The sequence below is a fragment of the Peromyscus eremicus genome, chromosome 4 (genome assembly GCF_949786415.1).
Source record: "Peromyscus eremicus chromosome 4, PerEre_H2_v1, whole genome shotgun sequence".
In the NCBI taxonomy this organism is placed as follows: domain Eukaryota; kingdom Metazoa; phylum Chordata; class Mammalia; order Rodentia; family Cricetidae; genus Peromyscus; species Peromyscus eremicus.
The window spans coordinates 12,921,134-12,936,043 of NC_081419.1; the positions used below are offsets into that span (position 1 = coordinate 12,921,134).

The 14,910-nt window shown below is 50.4% G+C and overlaps 2 protein-coding genes and 1 long non-coding RNA gene across 3 annotated transcripts; 2 read left to right on the plus strand and 1 right to left on the minus strand.

Annotated features, from left to right (window-relative positions):
• Positions 1-2,314: 2,314 nt before the first annotated feature.
• Wdr38 (WD repeat domain 38) lies at positions 2,315-5,937 on the plus strand. Its single transcript, XM_059260230.1, is given in 10 exon segments — positions 2,315-2,647; positions 3,291-3,411; positions 4,166-4,282; positions 4,367-4,464; positions 4,731-4,811; positions 4,890-4,934; positions 4,936-5,022; positions 5,127-5,276; positions 5,520-5,567; positions 5,674-5,937. Coding segments are annotated over 10 exon segments (900 nt in total). The 5' UTR covers positions 2,315-2,578; the 3' UTR covers positions 5,758-5,937.
• Rpl35 (ribosomal protein L35) lies at positions 5,935-9,784 on the minus strand. Its single transcript, XM_059260231.1, has 4 exons — positions 9,649-9,784; positions 9,265-9,401; positions 8,525-8,606; positions 5,935-6,113 (listed from the first exon to the last, which is right to left on the minus strand). The coding sequence occupies exons 1-4, from the start codon at positions 9,649-9,651 to the stop codon at positions 5,964-5,966; spliced, it is 372 nt and encodes a 123-aa protein (XP_059116214.1). The 5' UTR covers positions 9,652-9,784; the 3' UTR covers positions 5,935-5,963.
• Positions 9,785-9,852: 68 nt separating this feature from the next.
• LOC131909005 (uncharacterized) lies at positions 9,853-10,911 on the plus strand. Its single transcript, XR_009378720.1, has 3 exons — positions 9,853-9,966; positions 10,055-10,185; positions 10,693-10,911. It is a non-coding gene; the product is annotated as an uncharacterized LOC131909005 (long non-coding RNA).
• Positions 10,912-14,910: the final 3,999 nt, after the last annotated feature.

A 14,910-nucleotide genomic window follows, 5' to 3' on the forward strand; every position in this document is an offset into this window, starting at 1 on the left:
TCAGAACTGACTCTTCAGGAATGAAGGAGATGATGCCCACTGGTGCCCTGGCTCTTCCCAGTCTTCAGAGGCAAGCACTCACTCCAGCTCTGGGCTTTCCTGCTGCCTTGCTCATTTGAAAATGACCACAAGTTCCTGGGCTTAAGGACTAGAGGCTTCTTTTGTAAGTTTTTGTTTGTGTATGTGTGTGTGTATGTATGTATGTATTTATTTACTTTCCCTGAGACAGGGTTTCTTCTGTGTAGCTCTGGTCATCCTGGAACTCACTCTGTAGACCAGGCTGGCCTCGAACTCACAGAGATCTGCCTGCCTCTACCTCTCATAGTGCTGGGATTAAAGTCGTGTGCCACCACCGCCCGGCAAGCCTCAGTTTTTAGAGGAGGGCTGACATGTCTTTACCTTCTATGATGCTGAACATGATTATGTAGTAAATCGCAGAGCAGGGACAGAGAGAGACATAAGGAAGGTCACAGCACTGGCTGAAAGAAGGACATGGTGGGATACACTCCCTGAGAAGATAAGTGGTATAAAATGCTTCCTGTGACCTTCCTTGGAGTTGCTAGGGGTGATGGGTGTGGGGAAGGCATTTCTGGGCCCCAGGAGCGGTCAGGTAGCTGGAGAACATATTCAGTGACAGGGTTTTGGATCTAAGTCCTTCAGACGCTTGGGCAGGGCCTGAGTCACCATCATTATGTCAGGAGTTCCCAGAGACTGCACCTGCCCCAAATCAGGGCCTGCACACCTGCTGGGCATGAAGGCCCTGGCTGCCAGGCCTTTTCTACATTATCAGTGTCCCCAGCTATAAGCTTAGCAGGAAGGGCAAACCCTCTAGAGGAGGGTTTCTGCCAGTCACCACCCCTGAGAGGGAGGCAGCACTGCTTCCTCAGGCAAGCCTTCAAGTGCCTGCTTTGCATATGGTACTCCTGCTTCTATAAAAAAGCAGGAGCAAGCCACGATGAGCAAGCCAGTAAGCAGCATGGCCTCTGCATCAGCTCCTGCCTCCAATTTCCTGCCCTGTTTAAGTTCCTGTTCTGACTTTTTTCAATGATGGGACTACAATGTGAAAATGTGAGCCAAATATAAACGCTTTCCTCCCCAATTCGCTTTGGTTACGTGTTTCATCACAGCAACACTAACCCTAAGTAGGACAGATGCGGAGGGTTGCTGGAGGCAGACAGTCCAGTGAACAGGCCCAAGGTGGGAAGCAGCAGTCAGGTGGCTAGGGAACATGCCCGAAGGGTGTTGGTGCCTGAGTGTAGAAGAGAGAGGCCAGGGACTTCGGCTTCCCAGTGCTCTGTCTGGGAGTCATGTCTGGTGCTGGTGAGAATGTCTTTGTAGTCAACACACACAGGTCTCTGAGGAGCCAACTCAGTGAATTGGGCCCTTTGGGAGCGTGGACGAGGGTGGGCCCGGCTCAAAGCCGCCATTGTCGCCCCCTTACATGCCTGACTGTCTGGAGCCTAAAATAGAGCAGGAATAGAGTGGTCCCATGAGAAGATTTCGGCAAAGGGCTATGGGGGAAAGGGAGTGAGTCACCACTGGGAACCCTTGAATTTGACACTCCCAAAGCTGCCTCCCTGCCCGACCTCAGGAGTCTGAAATCCACTCGGGGAAGCATCCCACACCCATCCCTGTTCATTTTTGTCTAGTTGGGGAGCTGGAAGGCGTGGCTCTGGCCTCAGCTCTGTCATGGAGGAACTGAGTGACTTGCCCATGCCTCATCTCCCTGGGAGCCTGTTTCCCAAAGGTACCAGAAACAAGGGACCTCAGACACCCGCTGTGAGGGCTCTGGTGATGATAGAAGGGACCAGTCCCAGGACCAGCACCACTCTCCACCTCTGTATTTCTTTAGACCTCAGTTACCTGTCTGTAAAGGTCTGTTATTCGCACGTTTCAGGTTAAGCGATCCATGTGTGATCCTGAGAGTTCCTGGAACCTACACCTCCAACCCCCGGTCCTCGGCGGGCACAGTAGGGAACTTAGCCCAAAATGCCCCACTTTTTCATGGAGACACACTCTTGTCTCCAGTTCCTTGCATCCTGGATGGTGGAGACGCATGTTGTCTCCAGGCCCAGGCCCAGGCCCAGCCGGAAAGCCTGGCTCTTCGTGGTTACTATACTATGTGCTAGCCGCCCCCACCACCCATATTTGACTCAAGTACGCGTTGTGCGGTGGTAAATTGGATCTGGTTCTGCGTGCGGAAGGAGGCTGTGGGGGCTTTGCAGCTGGTGTCCGGGTGCGCAGCTGGCTCGTCCTCTAACGGCCACTCTGCTCAGATTCTTGCTCAGCCGCGGGCAGAACTGTCCCAAGGTCGTGAGACCCTTTACTGGTGTCGCCTGCCACCCTCCTACCTGCAGCCGCTCCATTCCCTGTAACCAGGGGGATGAGGCATGGGCAAGTCACTATGGCCTTACACAGAGGCTTCTCAAAGACCTTTCCCCACTGCGGCTGCGCACCCCGCCCCATTACCATGGAGACTGCTTGTACAGTTTCCCTTCCTGTGTCCTGAGCTGAGGCCCCTCCGACGGGACTGGTTCCCGCTTAGGAGGGAGCCCGCCGGGCTCTGCAGCGGGTGCTCATGAACATCAAGGCCCCAACAAAGCTGGCCGTGGGCAGAGTGAGGTTCTTCGGTCAACATCGGGGGGAGGTGAGCCCTAGGTCTCTCCAGCTTAAGAACAGACTCTAGGTTTATCTTTTCCTTTTGGTTTTTAAAACAGGGTTTCACTATGTGGTTCTGGCTGTTGTGGAAATCACTATGTAGACCTGCCTCTGCCTCCACTGTGCTGGGATTCAGGCGTTCGTGCTAGGCCCCCCCCCCCCCTTTTTCTATTTGTTTGAAGATAGGGTATCACTACGTAGCTGTTTAGCCAGGAACTCTCCATGTTAACCAGGCCTCAAACTCATATGGATCAGTTTTGTCTTTTGAGGCAGCATCAGGCAATCCTCCTGTCTTCTGCCTCCCTGGTGCTGGGATTAAAGGTGGGCGCTATTATGGCCAGCCTAGACTCAATGCTCACTATAGTCGACTTTGAACTTGTCACTTCTTTTGTTAACAACCTTAGCTGTCCTGGAACTTGCCTCTGCCTCTCAAGTGCTAGGATTAAAGGTCCACGCCATCATGCCGGGCTAATTTGTCAATTCTTGATTCAGAACTGGCTTTAGGATTTGGGTTCTAGCCTAGGTTTGAAGGGTCCTGGCTCTGGAGTGGGACCTGGAGGTTATGACCTCACCCTGGGTTCCTAGGCAGGTTAGAGCTGAGGGGACAGAGGACTTGTGCCCTGTACTTCCAGGTCAACTGCTCTGCCTTCTCCCCTGATGGCCAGACCCTGCTCACAGCCTCAGATGACGGTTGTGTATATGTATGGGAGACGAAGAGTAGACGACTGCTGTGGAGAATGGCAGCCCACAGAGGTGGGACTCAGCCACCTGGAGCCTGTCGCGGTGACCTGTGACTCTGGGGGAAGAGGGTTGGAGCAAGTCTGGCAGGGGCTGCTGGTAGGGAGAAACCAAACCCGACACTCAGGGTACAGGCCTCTCACCCTAAGAGACCTTGACTCAACTCTTAACATTTTTTTTCTGGGACAGGATTTCTTTGTGTAGCCTTGGCTGGCCCCAAACTCAGAGATCTGCCTGCCTCTTCCTCTCAAGTAATTGGGATTAAAGGTGTGCACCACCACCTGGCTCAAATCTTATTTTCTAAACCCTAGACATGCAGCCCAGTGGTACACTCAGACTAATTCTCCAAAACTTTTTGGCAGAACTGCACCCATGGAACACCCCATTCCCCGCCTCCATAAACCAACAGTATTTAACTGGCTTATTTCACTTAGCTTCATGTCCTCAAGGTTACCTCACGTCCTGTAGGTGTAAACTCTGTGTTCTTGGTCGTAGGGTAAACCTGTGCAAGCAAGGTGTCTAACCAGTTAAAACAAATGAGGGAATGATGGGACAGTGACTAACACTGAAAGCAGTTTAGACCAGAGCCAGAGGGTGGGCAGTGAGGGTGTTACTAGGAGGAATCTGGTTCTGATGATGGTTTCTCAGATGGGCAAACTGGGATCGTGTGTTCCAGCTGAGTCCAGCTCAGGTCAAGCCCTGGAGTTAAGAATCACAGATGACAAATGTGGACTGAGGGCAGAACAATGCCATGTGTTCCCTGCCTCAGGCCCAGTGAAGTTCTGTCGCTTTTCCCCTGATGGCCGCCTCATTGCCAGTTCCTCCAGTGACCGCACTATTCGCCTTTGGGATGTGGCAAGATTCAAGTGTCTACATGTGCTGAAAGGTACGTGATTGGATTGACTAGGAGTCACAGGCTTTGTGGACTGTGTCCTGTCCTCTTTCCCACCTTTTGGGCTGGTGTCAACAGGTCACCAGCGGAGCGTGGAGACAGTCAGTTTTAGCCCTGACTCAAAGCAGCTGGCATCAGGTGGCTGGGACAGGAGGGTCATTCTCTGGGAGGTGCAGGTATGAGAGAATGGGGCCCGAGTCAGAGGTGACATGTGTTCTCTGCACCCAATGACCCTTAGTGGTCCCCCCCACCCCAACCAGGTACCTAAGACTTCCCATCTGGCTGTGGCAGGCTTTCCAGGCCCCCCTGCACAGCATTTTCCAGCCTGCATGTCCTTCCTTCCTGAGGCAAGGAGCATCTGGCCCCAAAGGCCTGGCCTAGTAGGGGCCTTAGGTTCCTGGGCTGCCTCCCTCCACCTCTGTAGCTCACGCTCTCTCTACAGTCTGGCCACAATGTGCGCCTCTTGGTTGGGCATCGTGATTCCGTCCAGAGCAGTGACTTCTCCCCCAATGCAGACTCTCTGGTGAGTCTCACCCCACCCTATAGTCAGTGGCCACAGGAGTGGCAAGAGCCATTTCATACTCATGGTCACTACCCACAGGCCACTGGTTCCTGGGACTCGACTGTGCACATCTGGGACCTGCGGGGGGGCGACCCCAGCTGCCTCCTACCAGGAGTTGGAGGGCCACACTGGCAACATCAGCTGCTTGTGCTACTCAGCATCTGGGCTCTTGGTAAGGTGGGCTACCCAGTGCTCCAGGCCGGTCCCTATTTGCCCTGAGACCCTCAAGGGCGCAGGCCATTGTGGGGTTCACTGAGCTCAGGGATGTCTGTTTAGGCATCTGGCTCCTGGGACAAGACCATCCGCATCTGGAAGCCCACAACAAGCAGCCTGCTTTTCCAGCTCAAGGGCCATGCCACCTGGGTGAAGAGCCTAGCCTTTTCTCCTGATGAGCTGAGGCTGGCCAGTGCTGGTTACTCACGCACAGTAAGTCACCCAAACTCAAGGCAGCACCTTCTCCAGACAAACCTCAGCCTTACTGTATTATGTGTGCCCATAGGCCCGGCTGCATTCCAACAGCAAGGCCTAACGCCAGCCCAAAGGACCAGGCTAATCTCTGACTGTCTCACATTTCTGTGCCAGAGGCCAAGCAGGCACTTTAAACCTTGTCTGCAGAAGAGCCCAGGCCACGGCTGGCACACTGAAACTCCCAACTGTTTTCACATCCAGGTCAAAGTCTGGGACTGCAACACAGGAGAATGCCTAGAGACCCTAAAGGTAAGGTTGTCCTACAGTGCTGGCCAGGATCAGTGCAAAGGCCCCTGCAGAGGCCCAGGACTGGCAGGACCCACCAACCCTGACTCTGATGCTGTGCTACTGACAGGGCCTGCTGGATGTGGCCCACGCTTGTGTTTTCACTCCCGATGGCAAACTTTTGGTGTCAGGGGCTGCTGATGTGACAAGATGACAAGTCTACCACTCCACGTAACTTACCACAGGCCTAACTAAAGTAAGATCTTGGCTGCAGGCAGGGACTACCCTATCCTGTCCTGTAACCAGGCCTCACCCACTGTAGATAAGTGGTCACCTGGGCCACTTCACCCCACTGGCCCCAGGTGGCCAGGGCCAAACAAGAAGCAGAAAGTCAGCCGTCTTGTGCTTTATTGCTTTCCATCAGGCCTTGACCGCATACTTGCGCAGCGGGTACAGCCTCTCCTTGCGCTGCTGCTTCTTGGTCTTCAGCTTCTCCTCATGCTTGGTGAGCCGGCGGCGCATGGCTCTAGTCCTCTTGGGTCGCAGGTCCAGAGGCTTGTACTTCTTGCCCTGGGACAGAGACAGCAGGCTGAATCTGAGTATGAGGGGTTACCGGGACAATGGGACAGGAAGCTGGACTTCTCTGAGCAATTTGTAGGGCATCCAGAGCCTTTCAGCTGGGGACTGCCACTAAGGTCCTAGAAGGTTGAGAGGCCCACTACTTGTAAACTGAGCCCCTCATTTCAAGACTAGAGGGTTAAACTTCACTCTTCCTATGTATCAACTGCTAATAACTAAGTAAAAACCACAGCACAATCCAAAGGGCACAAGACACACACACTGGGGTTCTGTGGTGGCTACTGCCACTTGGCTACAATTAACTGGACGGTCCATCAGGCTCTATAGAGGCTTGGCCAAGGTCACCCTGACACAAGAGATAAGACCCTAAGCCATTAAAAGAGCTGTCACCTTCCTCTATCTCCTAGCCTTTCCCAAGTGTTCTAAAGTAAGCAGTCCATTAGTCCCCCCAAGGGTCAGACCATATGGAGAGTAGCCCCACCAAGAACTTCAAAGCAAGCTCCCCAGCATCCAATTGAAAAGCAGAAAGCAGGGCATGCACAAAGCCTTTAATCCCAGTCCTCAAGAGGCAGAGGCAGGTGGATCTCTGTGTGTGCGAGGCCAGCCTGGTCTATAGAGTTAGTTCCAGGACAGCCAGGGCTACACAGAAAAACCCTATGGGGGGGGGGGGGGGGGGGCAGAAAGAAAGAAAGAAAAAAAGGAGGTATAATCATGTGGCTGGAGAGATGGCTCAGCAATTAAGAGCACTGGGTTCAATTCCCAGTACCCACATGGTGGCTCATGCCTTTAATCACAGCACTCAGGAAGCAGAGGCAGGCAGAGCTCTGAGTTCATGGCCAGCCTGGTCTACAGAGCGAGTTCCAGGACAGTCAGGGTCACACAGAGAAATCCTGTCCTAAAAAACCAAAAAAGGGGGCTGGAGAGATGGCTCAGAGGTTAAGAGCACTGACTGCTCTTCCAAAGGTCCTGAGTTCAATTCCCAGCACCCACATGGTGGCTCACAACCATCTGTAATGAGATCGGGCACCCTCTTCTGTGTACATAATAAACAAATAAATAAATCTTAAAAAAAAAAAAAAAGAATGCATAATTATGCTCCCTATTTACGGCTACTCTCATCCTCAAAGGGACAGGCACCATGACGTCACATTCTCATGCACCAAATTCTTGCAGGTGGATGGAGGACCCCGGAAAGCTGCGCAGGATGGGGTGGGGACACAAAGCTACCTCAAGTAGGCCCTCATCCATGTTAAGTTCATTCATCTACTTAAGAGCTCTGCCCCCAGAGCCCCCACTAAACATACCTATCTTACTGTTCTTTCTAAAAACAGGATGGCTAGATGGCAGAGCCCAATTTTAAGTGCCATGTTGCCTGTAATCCCAGCATGGAGTGGCAGAGGACATTAGTGAGCTCTAGGTTACCCTGGTCTACAAAGTGAGATAGAGAAGACCCTGTTCTGAAACCAAAAACAGAACCCTCAACCTTACTTCTTGTGGTCTAAGGGTAACTCAGTGCTGGTTTACTTACTTGCCTGACATTTGAAACCTCATGGTTTTAACCACCAAACACCACCTAAATAAAAAGCCTACATCTCCAGTCACATATACACATGTGCCAGCAGTCACAGGGAAGCACAAAAAGTTTCCTACATCCAGTTCCCTGGTCCCCAGACTAAACTGAGGAACACTTCATGCCTTCAGACCCGTCCAAGCCAAAATTCCCTTGAACAACGACAGTTTTCTGAAGTGCCAAATCCCAATACTAATTTGGTGAAATTTGCAGAGGCAATTAACTGACTCTACCAGATGACTTCAATTAAGGGGGATTGACTTGAGATCTGGCGCCCTCTTCTGGCCTGCAGTCATACATGCTGTATACATAATAAATAAATAAATCTAAAAAAAAAGTTGAGGCTCCCTCCAGAACTATTCCTTCTGGAGACCACAGCCCAGGTCACAGGAGTGAATTCCTGTGTGACTCTGCAGCTTTGCTTTGCCTCTACACTAACATGACAAAAAGGATTATTCCAGCAATGCTCTAACACTGTCCTCAAAACAGGGTTCTGAAGAGGGGCTTTGGGACCTCAGTTTACCCACCGTGTATGCCCCTGGGCAACCCAACCCGTCCAAGCCCTCGAACAGCAAGTGCTTGGCAGGTGAGACAACCACCACCAATTGTCCAGGGCTCCAGCTCCTAACCAGCTCGAAGGCTGGACTCAGCTCTGTGCAGACAGAGGACTCCCTCACTCTCACCACTGACCCTTTGACACCAGCAGAACCTATGCCAGTAGGGGAAGCTGGTAACAGGGCAAACTCGGCCACAAAATGGGAGCCTCTTGAGGGCATCCCACCCTCCCGTGTTCCACAGAACCTCTCCACAACAGTTCCTGTCCAGTGCTCACCTTGTAGAATTTCCTGAGGTTTTCTTTTTGAGTCTGGTTAATGACGGTAAGGACACGGGCGATGGATTTGCGGACGACTCGTCTATAAAAACAGATGTCATTGAAAACCAAGAAGTGCCAACTTGTGTCCAACTCCCCAAGTCCCCCATCTATATCACCTAGGAGGCAAAGTCCTGGAGGTGAGGGCACGTTTGTCAACAGGCTTCCCAGGGAAATGTGCCCGGAAACTTAAAGGAAAGGCCTTTTAACCCAGGCCAAGAGCTTACACCAAAGGCTACACTGAAGCTATGTTGTGAAATGGAAACTAGTCCAGCTTTAAGGAATCACAATCTGATGAAACTCAACAGGTGTGAAGAGAGAACACCGAAGCCAGGAACAGGCCGAGAGCAGGTGATCAGAGGACAAGGGCGGGTCTATTACTGTAACACATGGTCTGAAGGTCTCAGCACATAATTTTGCTTATGTGTTTCTCCGCGCATCTTCTCAAGATTGGGGTAGAATACTGTTGGCAACCATTGAAAACCCATGTTCTCTTCGCCAAGTCTCCCTGGTCTTTAGCATGTGACTCCAAGTCCCACTACAACACATGTAAGGGTCCAGGTAGGTGGCACCGCCATGGACCTTCAGGAATGCCCAGTTCTTTAAATTACATAAATTGGCCAAGGGTGATTGGTGGGGAAAGGTACAAGGGGGCAAGGCAGAAAAGGGTGTGCCCAGCTGGGCCCTCAAGGGCCACTTACATCTTGGAGAGCTTGGACGCGGCGCCGCCTGTCACCTTGGCGACGCGAAGCTGAGACAGCTCAACCTTCAGATCGTCCAGTTGTTTTAGCAGCTCCTCCTTCTTCTTGCCGCGCAGGTCCCGAGCCTTAATCTTGGCCTATACGAGAGGCGACTCTGTGGGTCACCAAGCGGAAGCTCCCGCTTTCCCCGCGGCCGATCGCGGAGGGACCGTGCACGGGTAGTGTAGGGTAGGCGGTCTGTACCGGCCCGAACCAGGAGCAACCATGCAAAGCGAAGCCGTAAGACCCAGACGCTCCTTGCGCCCCCCGCTCACGCCCCGCGCCCCGTGCCGCTGTTCCCAAGCATTCCCCCGCCCGGATGGCACTCGATTCCCGCCGCCTCACCATGGCTCAGCTGCTCACCGCCGAGACCGCCTGGTCCGAGAGAAAGAGGAAGAGGCGGGGCCGACTTCCGTTACTAATGCCGGTGGCGCCGAACACCGCCAATAGAGTCGCGGCGTGGAAGGCCCGCCCCGCCTTGCGCAGTCGCGTCAGTGGTGCCCGTCCTTCCTGGGTATCCTTCCCCCCCTTACGTTGCCTGGTCTCTAAGCAATGCTGCTAAGGAAACTGAACCTTGGGCTGGGCAGCTCGTGCCTGGAGATGGCGCAGTGAAGGCTGCAGTAGTCCGATCAGTCGTTTATTCACGATGCCTGTCATTCCCTGGTCTGTGGCCCTCTGAGCTAGTAGTGGATGGTCTGGGTGCGTAGGGCATGAGGTGTGAGGGTTTAATTCTTTAAACTTTATTTGACAGGGTCTCATTGTAAGTCCCTGGCTGGCTGGGAACCTTCCCAATGCTGAGATTTCGAGGGGTCGCCACCATGCCCCGCCAGTGTGTGTGGGGGTCAGAACCACCTGTGAGATTTGGTTCTCTCCTTTCACCACGTGAGTCTCGGGGCGTGAACGCAGGTGGTCAGGTTCCGAAACATCTAGCCAATCCAGTTTTGTTTTTTGTTTTCAATACAGGGTTTCTCTGTATTGTTTTGGTGCCTGTCCTGGACCAGGCTGGCCTCGAACTCTCAGAGATCCGCCTGGCTCTGCCTCCCGAGTGCTGGGATTAAAAGTGTGAGCCACCACCGCCCAGCTTTGTTTGTTTGTTTTTTTTTGTTTTGTTTTTGTTTTTGTTTTTGTTTTTTCGAGACAGGGTTTCTCTGTGTAGTTTTGCGCCTTTCCTGGAACTCACTTTGTAGACCAGGCTGGCCTCGAACTCTCCATATGTTTCCAGGGCTGATCTGGAACTTATGTACCTGAGGAGGCTGGCATTGAAAGTGTGCCACCACCTGGCAAGGATAAGAGAGTCAAACTCCATTGTCAATCAAGAACTGGTGGAGACCGTGTAGAACAGTACAAATTACATTCCTAGACTTTCTGGATTTCTGATTATTGCTCTAGGTCTGTGCATGGTGTCACAGCCCTGTAATTCCAGCACTCAGGCAGTGGAAAAGGAGGATCTGGAGTTCAAGCCTACACTACATACAGTATTGGAGGTCAGCCTGGGATGTTTATTGAGACCCTGCCTCAAAAGGTAAAGTGTTTGCCTGGCATGCACAAGGCTCTGGGTTCAATCCCCAACACTGAAATATGAATAAATAAAAACAACTCCAAAACAAACTCAGATTTTTGCTTTAGTGCTAGTTACTAGTTGATATTTTGGTAATTCCATTCCCATCTTTGGTTGGTTCTCTTACCTGCAAAATAGTCTCTCTTTGAGGATTAGAGAAGTTAACCTGACAACTTGCAAAGCTCCCAGCCAAGACCTGATATTGCGCAAAGTATCATTGATATTAGCATGGTTAATGTGGCCACAGCTCTTCATCTCCACAGTTTGACAGACCACCAGCACCTAGGTCAGCAACATAGACTCGGTTTCTGTAATAAATGACCATATGGACCAATTGGAGCCTTCCAGTCAGCAGCCACCCTCTCTAGCAGTTTCTCAATGTTGTTCAGTTCATAAAACCGACCTGGAAGCCGGGCGGTGGTGGCGCACGCCTTTAATCCCAGCACTCAGGAGGCAGAGCCAGGCGGATCTCTGTGAGTTCGAGGCCAGCCTGGGCTACCAAGTGAGTTCCAGGAAAGGCGCAAAGCTACACAGAGAAACCCTGTCTCGAAAAACCAAAAAAAAAAAAAAAAAAAAAAAAAAAAAAACCGACCTGGGTAGCAGAACAAACAGGGACTCAATAGGTAATGTAAGGAGAGTTTTTAGTCATCTCCCATCCCTAAGAGTAGCAGCCTACCCTTGTATTCCAAATGTTCGGTATAAAAGTGAGTTAAAGGCTGTATTCCTGTGCCTGTTTCCAGAGCAAGTCTTAAAGGTCTCCAAGGGCAGAATTAGCCTGGGCGGTGGTGGCACACGCCTTTAATCCCAGCACTCGGAAGGCAGAGCCAGGTGGACCTCTGTGAGTTCAAGGCCAGCCTGGTCTACAGAGTGAGTTCCAGGACAGGCACCAAAACTACACAGAGAAACCCTGTCTGGAAAACAAAACAACACAACAACAACAAAAAGGATTACTTTGTGGCTCTGTGCAACATTTATTGGCCTCCTGAAATTCATTTAGCCTCCTTTGAAGATACCTTAAAATTTATTTATTTATTTATTTATTTATTTATTTATTTATTTATTTATGCCGAATGCTGTTTATTGAAGGATGGAAGAGGTCTTAAATACAGGCTTACAGCACAATGGGAGAACCCTGGAGGGCAGAAGTTTCCTACAGATGTTTTACAATCTTGCATCTAAGCTGTTAACACCCATTATGCAGGATACACAGACAAGGAACTTCCCTTAAGCATTCAGGAGGGTGGAACCCTGGAGGGAATTAGCATAGGGAGATACCTTAAAATTTATCAGCCTAAATGCAGCCATTGTAAGACCATTAGTTATGCTCCTTGTGAGCTGCCTGTTTTTTCTTTATGGTTCTTAGTTGTTCTTTTGCAGAGCTGCCTGATTAAGTCGTGCTGGGATCAAGAAAAATGGGCCTTGGTGGTTTGTGTTCCTGGAGTTGTATCCACGCCAGTGGATGCCCACACGCTCCAGAAAAGAATTTGACATCGCTGCCGTCGTCGTTGTTGCTGTTATAGCAGAGGCGGCCACCACTGCTACTGTTTCTGGGATTACCATTTCATAATTGCTTACTACAGCTAGCACAGTGGAGACCCTGGCAGCAAAAGTAGCTACCACAGTTAGTTAATCTTTCATTCTATTGGGCATGATAAATTTAATTCAATAGCTATATACATTTCGATTGGCTTTGAAATTTATAAACTCAAGTTCCATTTGCTTTTGGGATACCATCTTACAAGGACTCCAATTTGCAGTAAGGCTTGTTAAGGAAGGGAATGGCTCAGTTGCCTTTAGCCTACTGGCTATGGATGGGACAGGACCTCTGTTGGTCTTTTCTGTGTCAAACACACATATTGCAAGCCCAGTGCCACTTTGAGATCTTTGGCAGCAGTTAACTCTGCAGCTCACACACGATTGAGCCTGTATGATAATGAGTATTCAGAGACGGGTAATGCCTGGGGGGTGCTCACCAACCTAAGACAGAGCGCCTGTGCAGCCTGGGCAGGCATCTCCATGATGGGTAAGGTGACCTGCTGACATCCCATGCGACCTAAGTCAGAAGCTCATTTATTAGTAAAAGGGGGACCTGTAGGGCCCTGGCCCCCCGTTTTGGATAACTGTTGCCTTGCTTGCTGACCCTGACCTTGATATCCTCCCTATGCTAATTCCCTCTTGGGTTTCACCCTCCTGAATGCTTAAGTTCCTTGTCTATGTATCCTGCACAATGGGCATTAACAGCTTAGATGCAAGATTGTAAAACATCTGTAGCGAACTTCTGCCCTCCAGGGTTGTCCCATTGTGCTGTAAGCCTGTATTTAAGACCTCTTCCCTCCTTCAATAAACGACATTCAGCATTAAAAAAAAAAAAATAGCTGAGGAGCCCCCATGGAACTGGACCAGGCCCTCTGGATAAGTGAGACAGTTGATTAGCTTGAACTGTTTAGGAAGCCCCAAACAGTGGGACCAGGACCTGTCCTTGGTGCATAAGCTGGCTTTTTGGAACCTAGGGCCTATGCTGTGACACTTTGCACAGCCTTGGTGTAGGGAGAAGGGGACTGGACCTACCTTAACTGAATCTACCAGGCTGGGCTGACTCCTCAGGGGAGACCTTGCCTTGGAGGAAGTGGGAACGGGGGCAGTTTGGGGGAGAAGGCTGGGGGGAGGGAGGAGGAAGGACAGGGGAATCTGTGGCTGATATGTAAAATTAAATTAATTATAAAAAAAGAAAAAAAAAAGGTCTCCACGGGCAGAATCATGTATTCGGTTTTGTGCTCTCCAGGCCCAGCTTGTGAATTCTGGATGGATGAATAAATGAGCCTTGTCCCAGACTATTGTGAAGTCAAGGGATATGGAGAAATGAGCAGAAAGTGTAAATTAGTTTTAAATGGAGCCTAAAGGTACAACTTCCTAGATGCTCAGGATTCTACTAGAGTTATGATTATGCATAATTTTGGAAAATTTTCATAGTGCTTGTAAGCCCCTCTCCTTGAGGACCTCCAGCTGTCAGGTTCCACCCACAGAACACACTAACTGCCCAAATGGCTGGACCCAGCCCCCTCCCTACAGAGTAAAAAGCCCAAACTCTGGACTTTTAATCCCACCAATCCCTATCCTGGAAAGCTTCATCCTAAAAAGTTCCACCCTCCTTCCCAAGAACTCTACATAAACCCTGCCTTCTGCTCAGTTCTCTGCTGTTTCTGCCCAAGCAGAGACAGCCACCATTCTGGTTTTCTCCCTCCCAATAAATCTCTTGTATAAGGTTTATTGTGTGGTGTGACTTTGTGGTATTCCTTGGCTCTCAACTTTCAGGATACCTTCCTATCCAAGCTGTAACACTTACACATTTCCCCTCAGATCTGTAACACTTATAGTGCTAGGATTAAACCCAGGATCTCTACTGTACTGGATGAGTACTACACACTAGGCTATATTCCCGCACCTGCATCTTTGAAGTTACCTGACACTGCTTGTTTCTAATACATGTCCCATCTAATTTACCAGCAAATCCTGTAGGCTTTATCTTGAAAACACCTGATATGTTCCCATCATCCTTTTTTTTTTTTTGAATCTTCTTGGCATGAGCCACTATTGCCTACAGCCTACCCCCCCTCCCCCCAATCTGAGGACTGAACCCAGGGCTTTGCGCTGGCTAGGCAAGCACTCTACCACTGAGTTAAATCCCCAAAGCCCAGCCTACTCTTAAATAAACTTTTTTTTTCTTTGAGATAGGGTTGGTTTTTTTTTTTTTTTGTATAGCTTTGGAGCCTGTTGGAGCCTGTCCTAGAACTCGCTCTGTAGCCCAGGCTGGCCTTGAACTCACAGAGATCGTCATGCCTTTGCCTCCCGAGTGCTGGGATTAAAGGTGTGCACCACCACCACTGCCCGGTCTTTTTCTTTAAAAATGTGTCTTGCTATGTAGACTTGGCTGTCCTGGAAATCAAACTCAGAGATCCTACCACACCCAGCACACTTCACAACTTTAGCTCTTGTTCCCAGATGTTTTTTAATATGGCTGCTAGAAGTCTATTTTTAAAATTCAGTTAGAA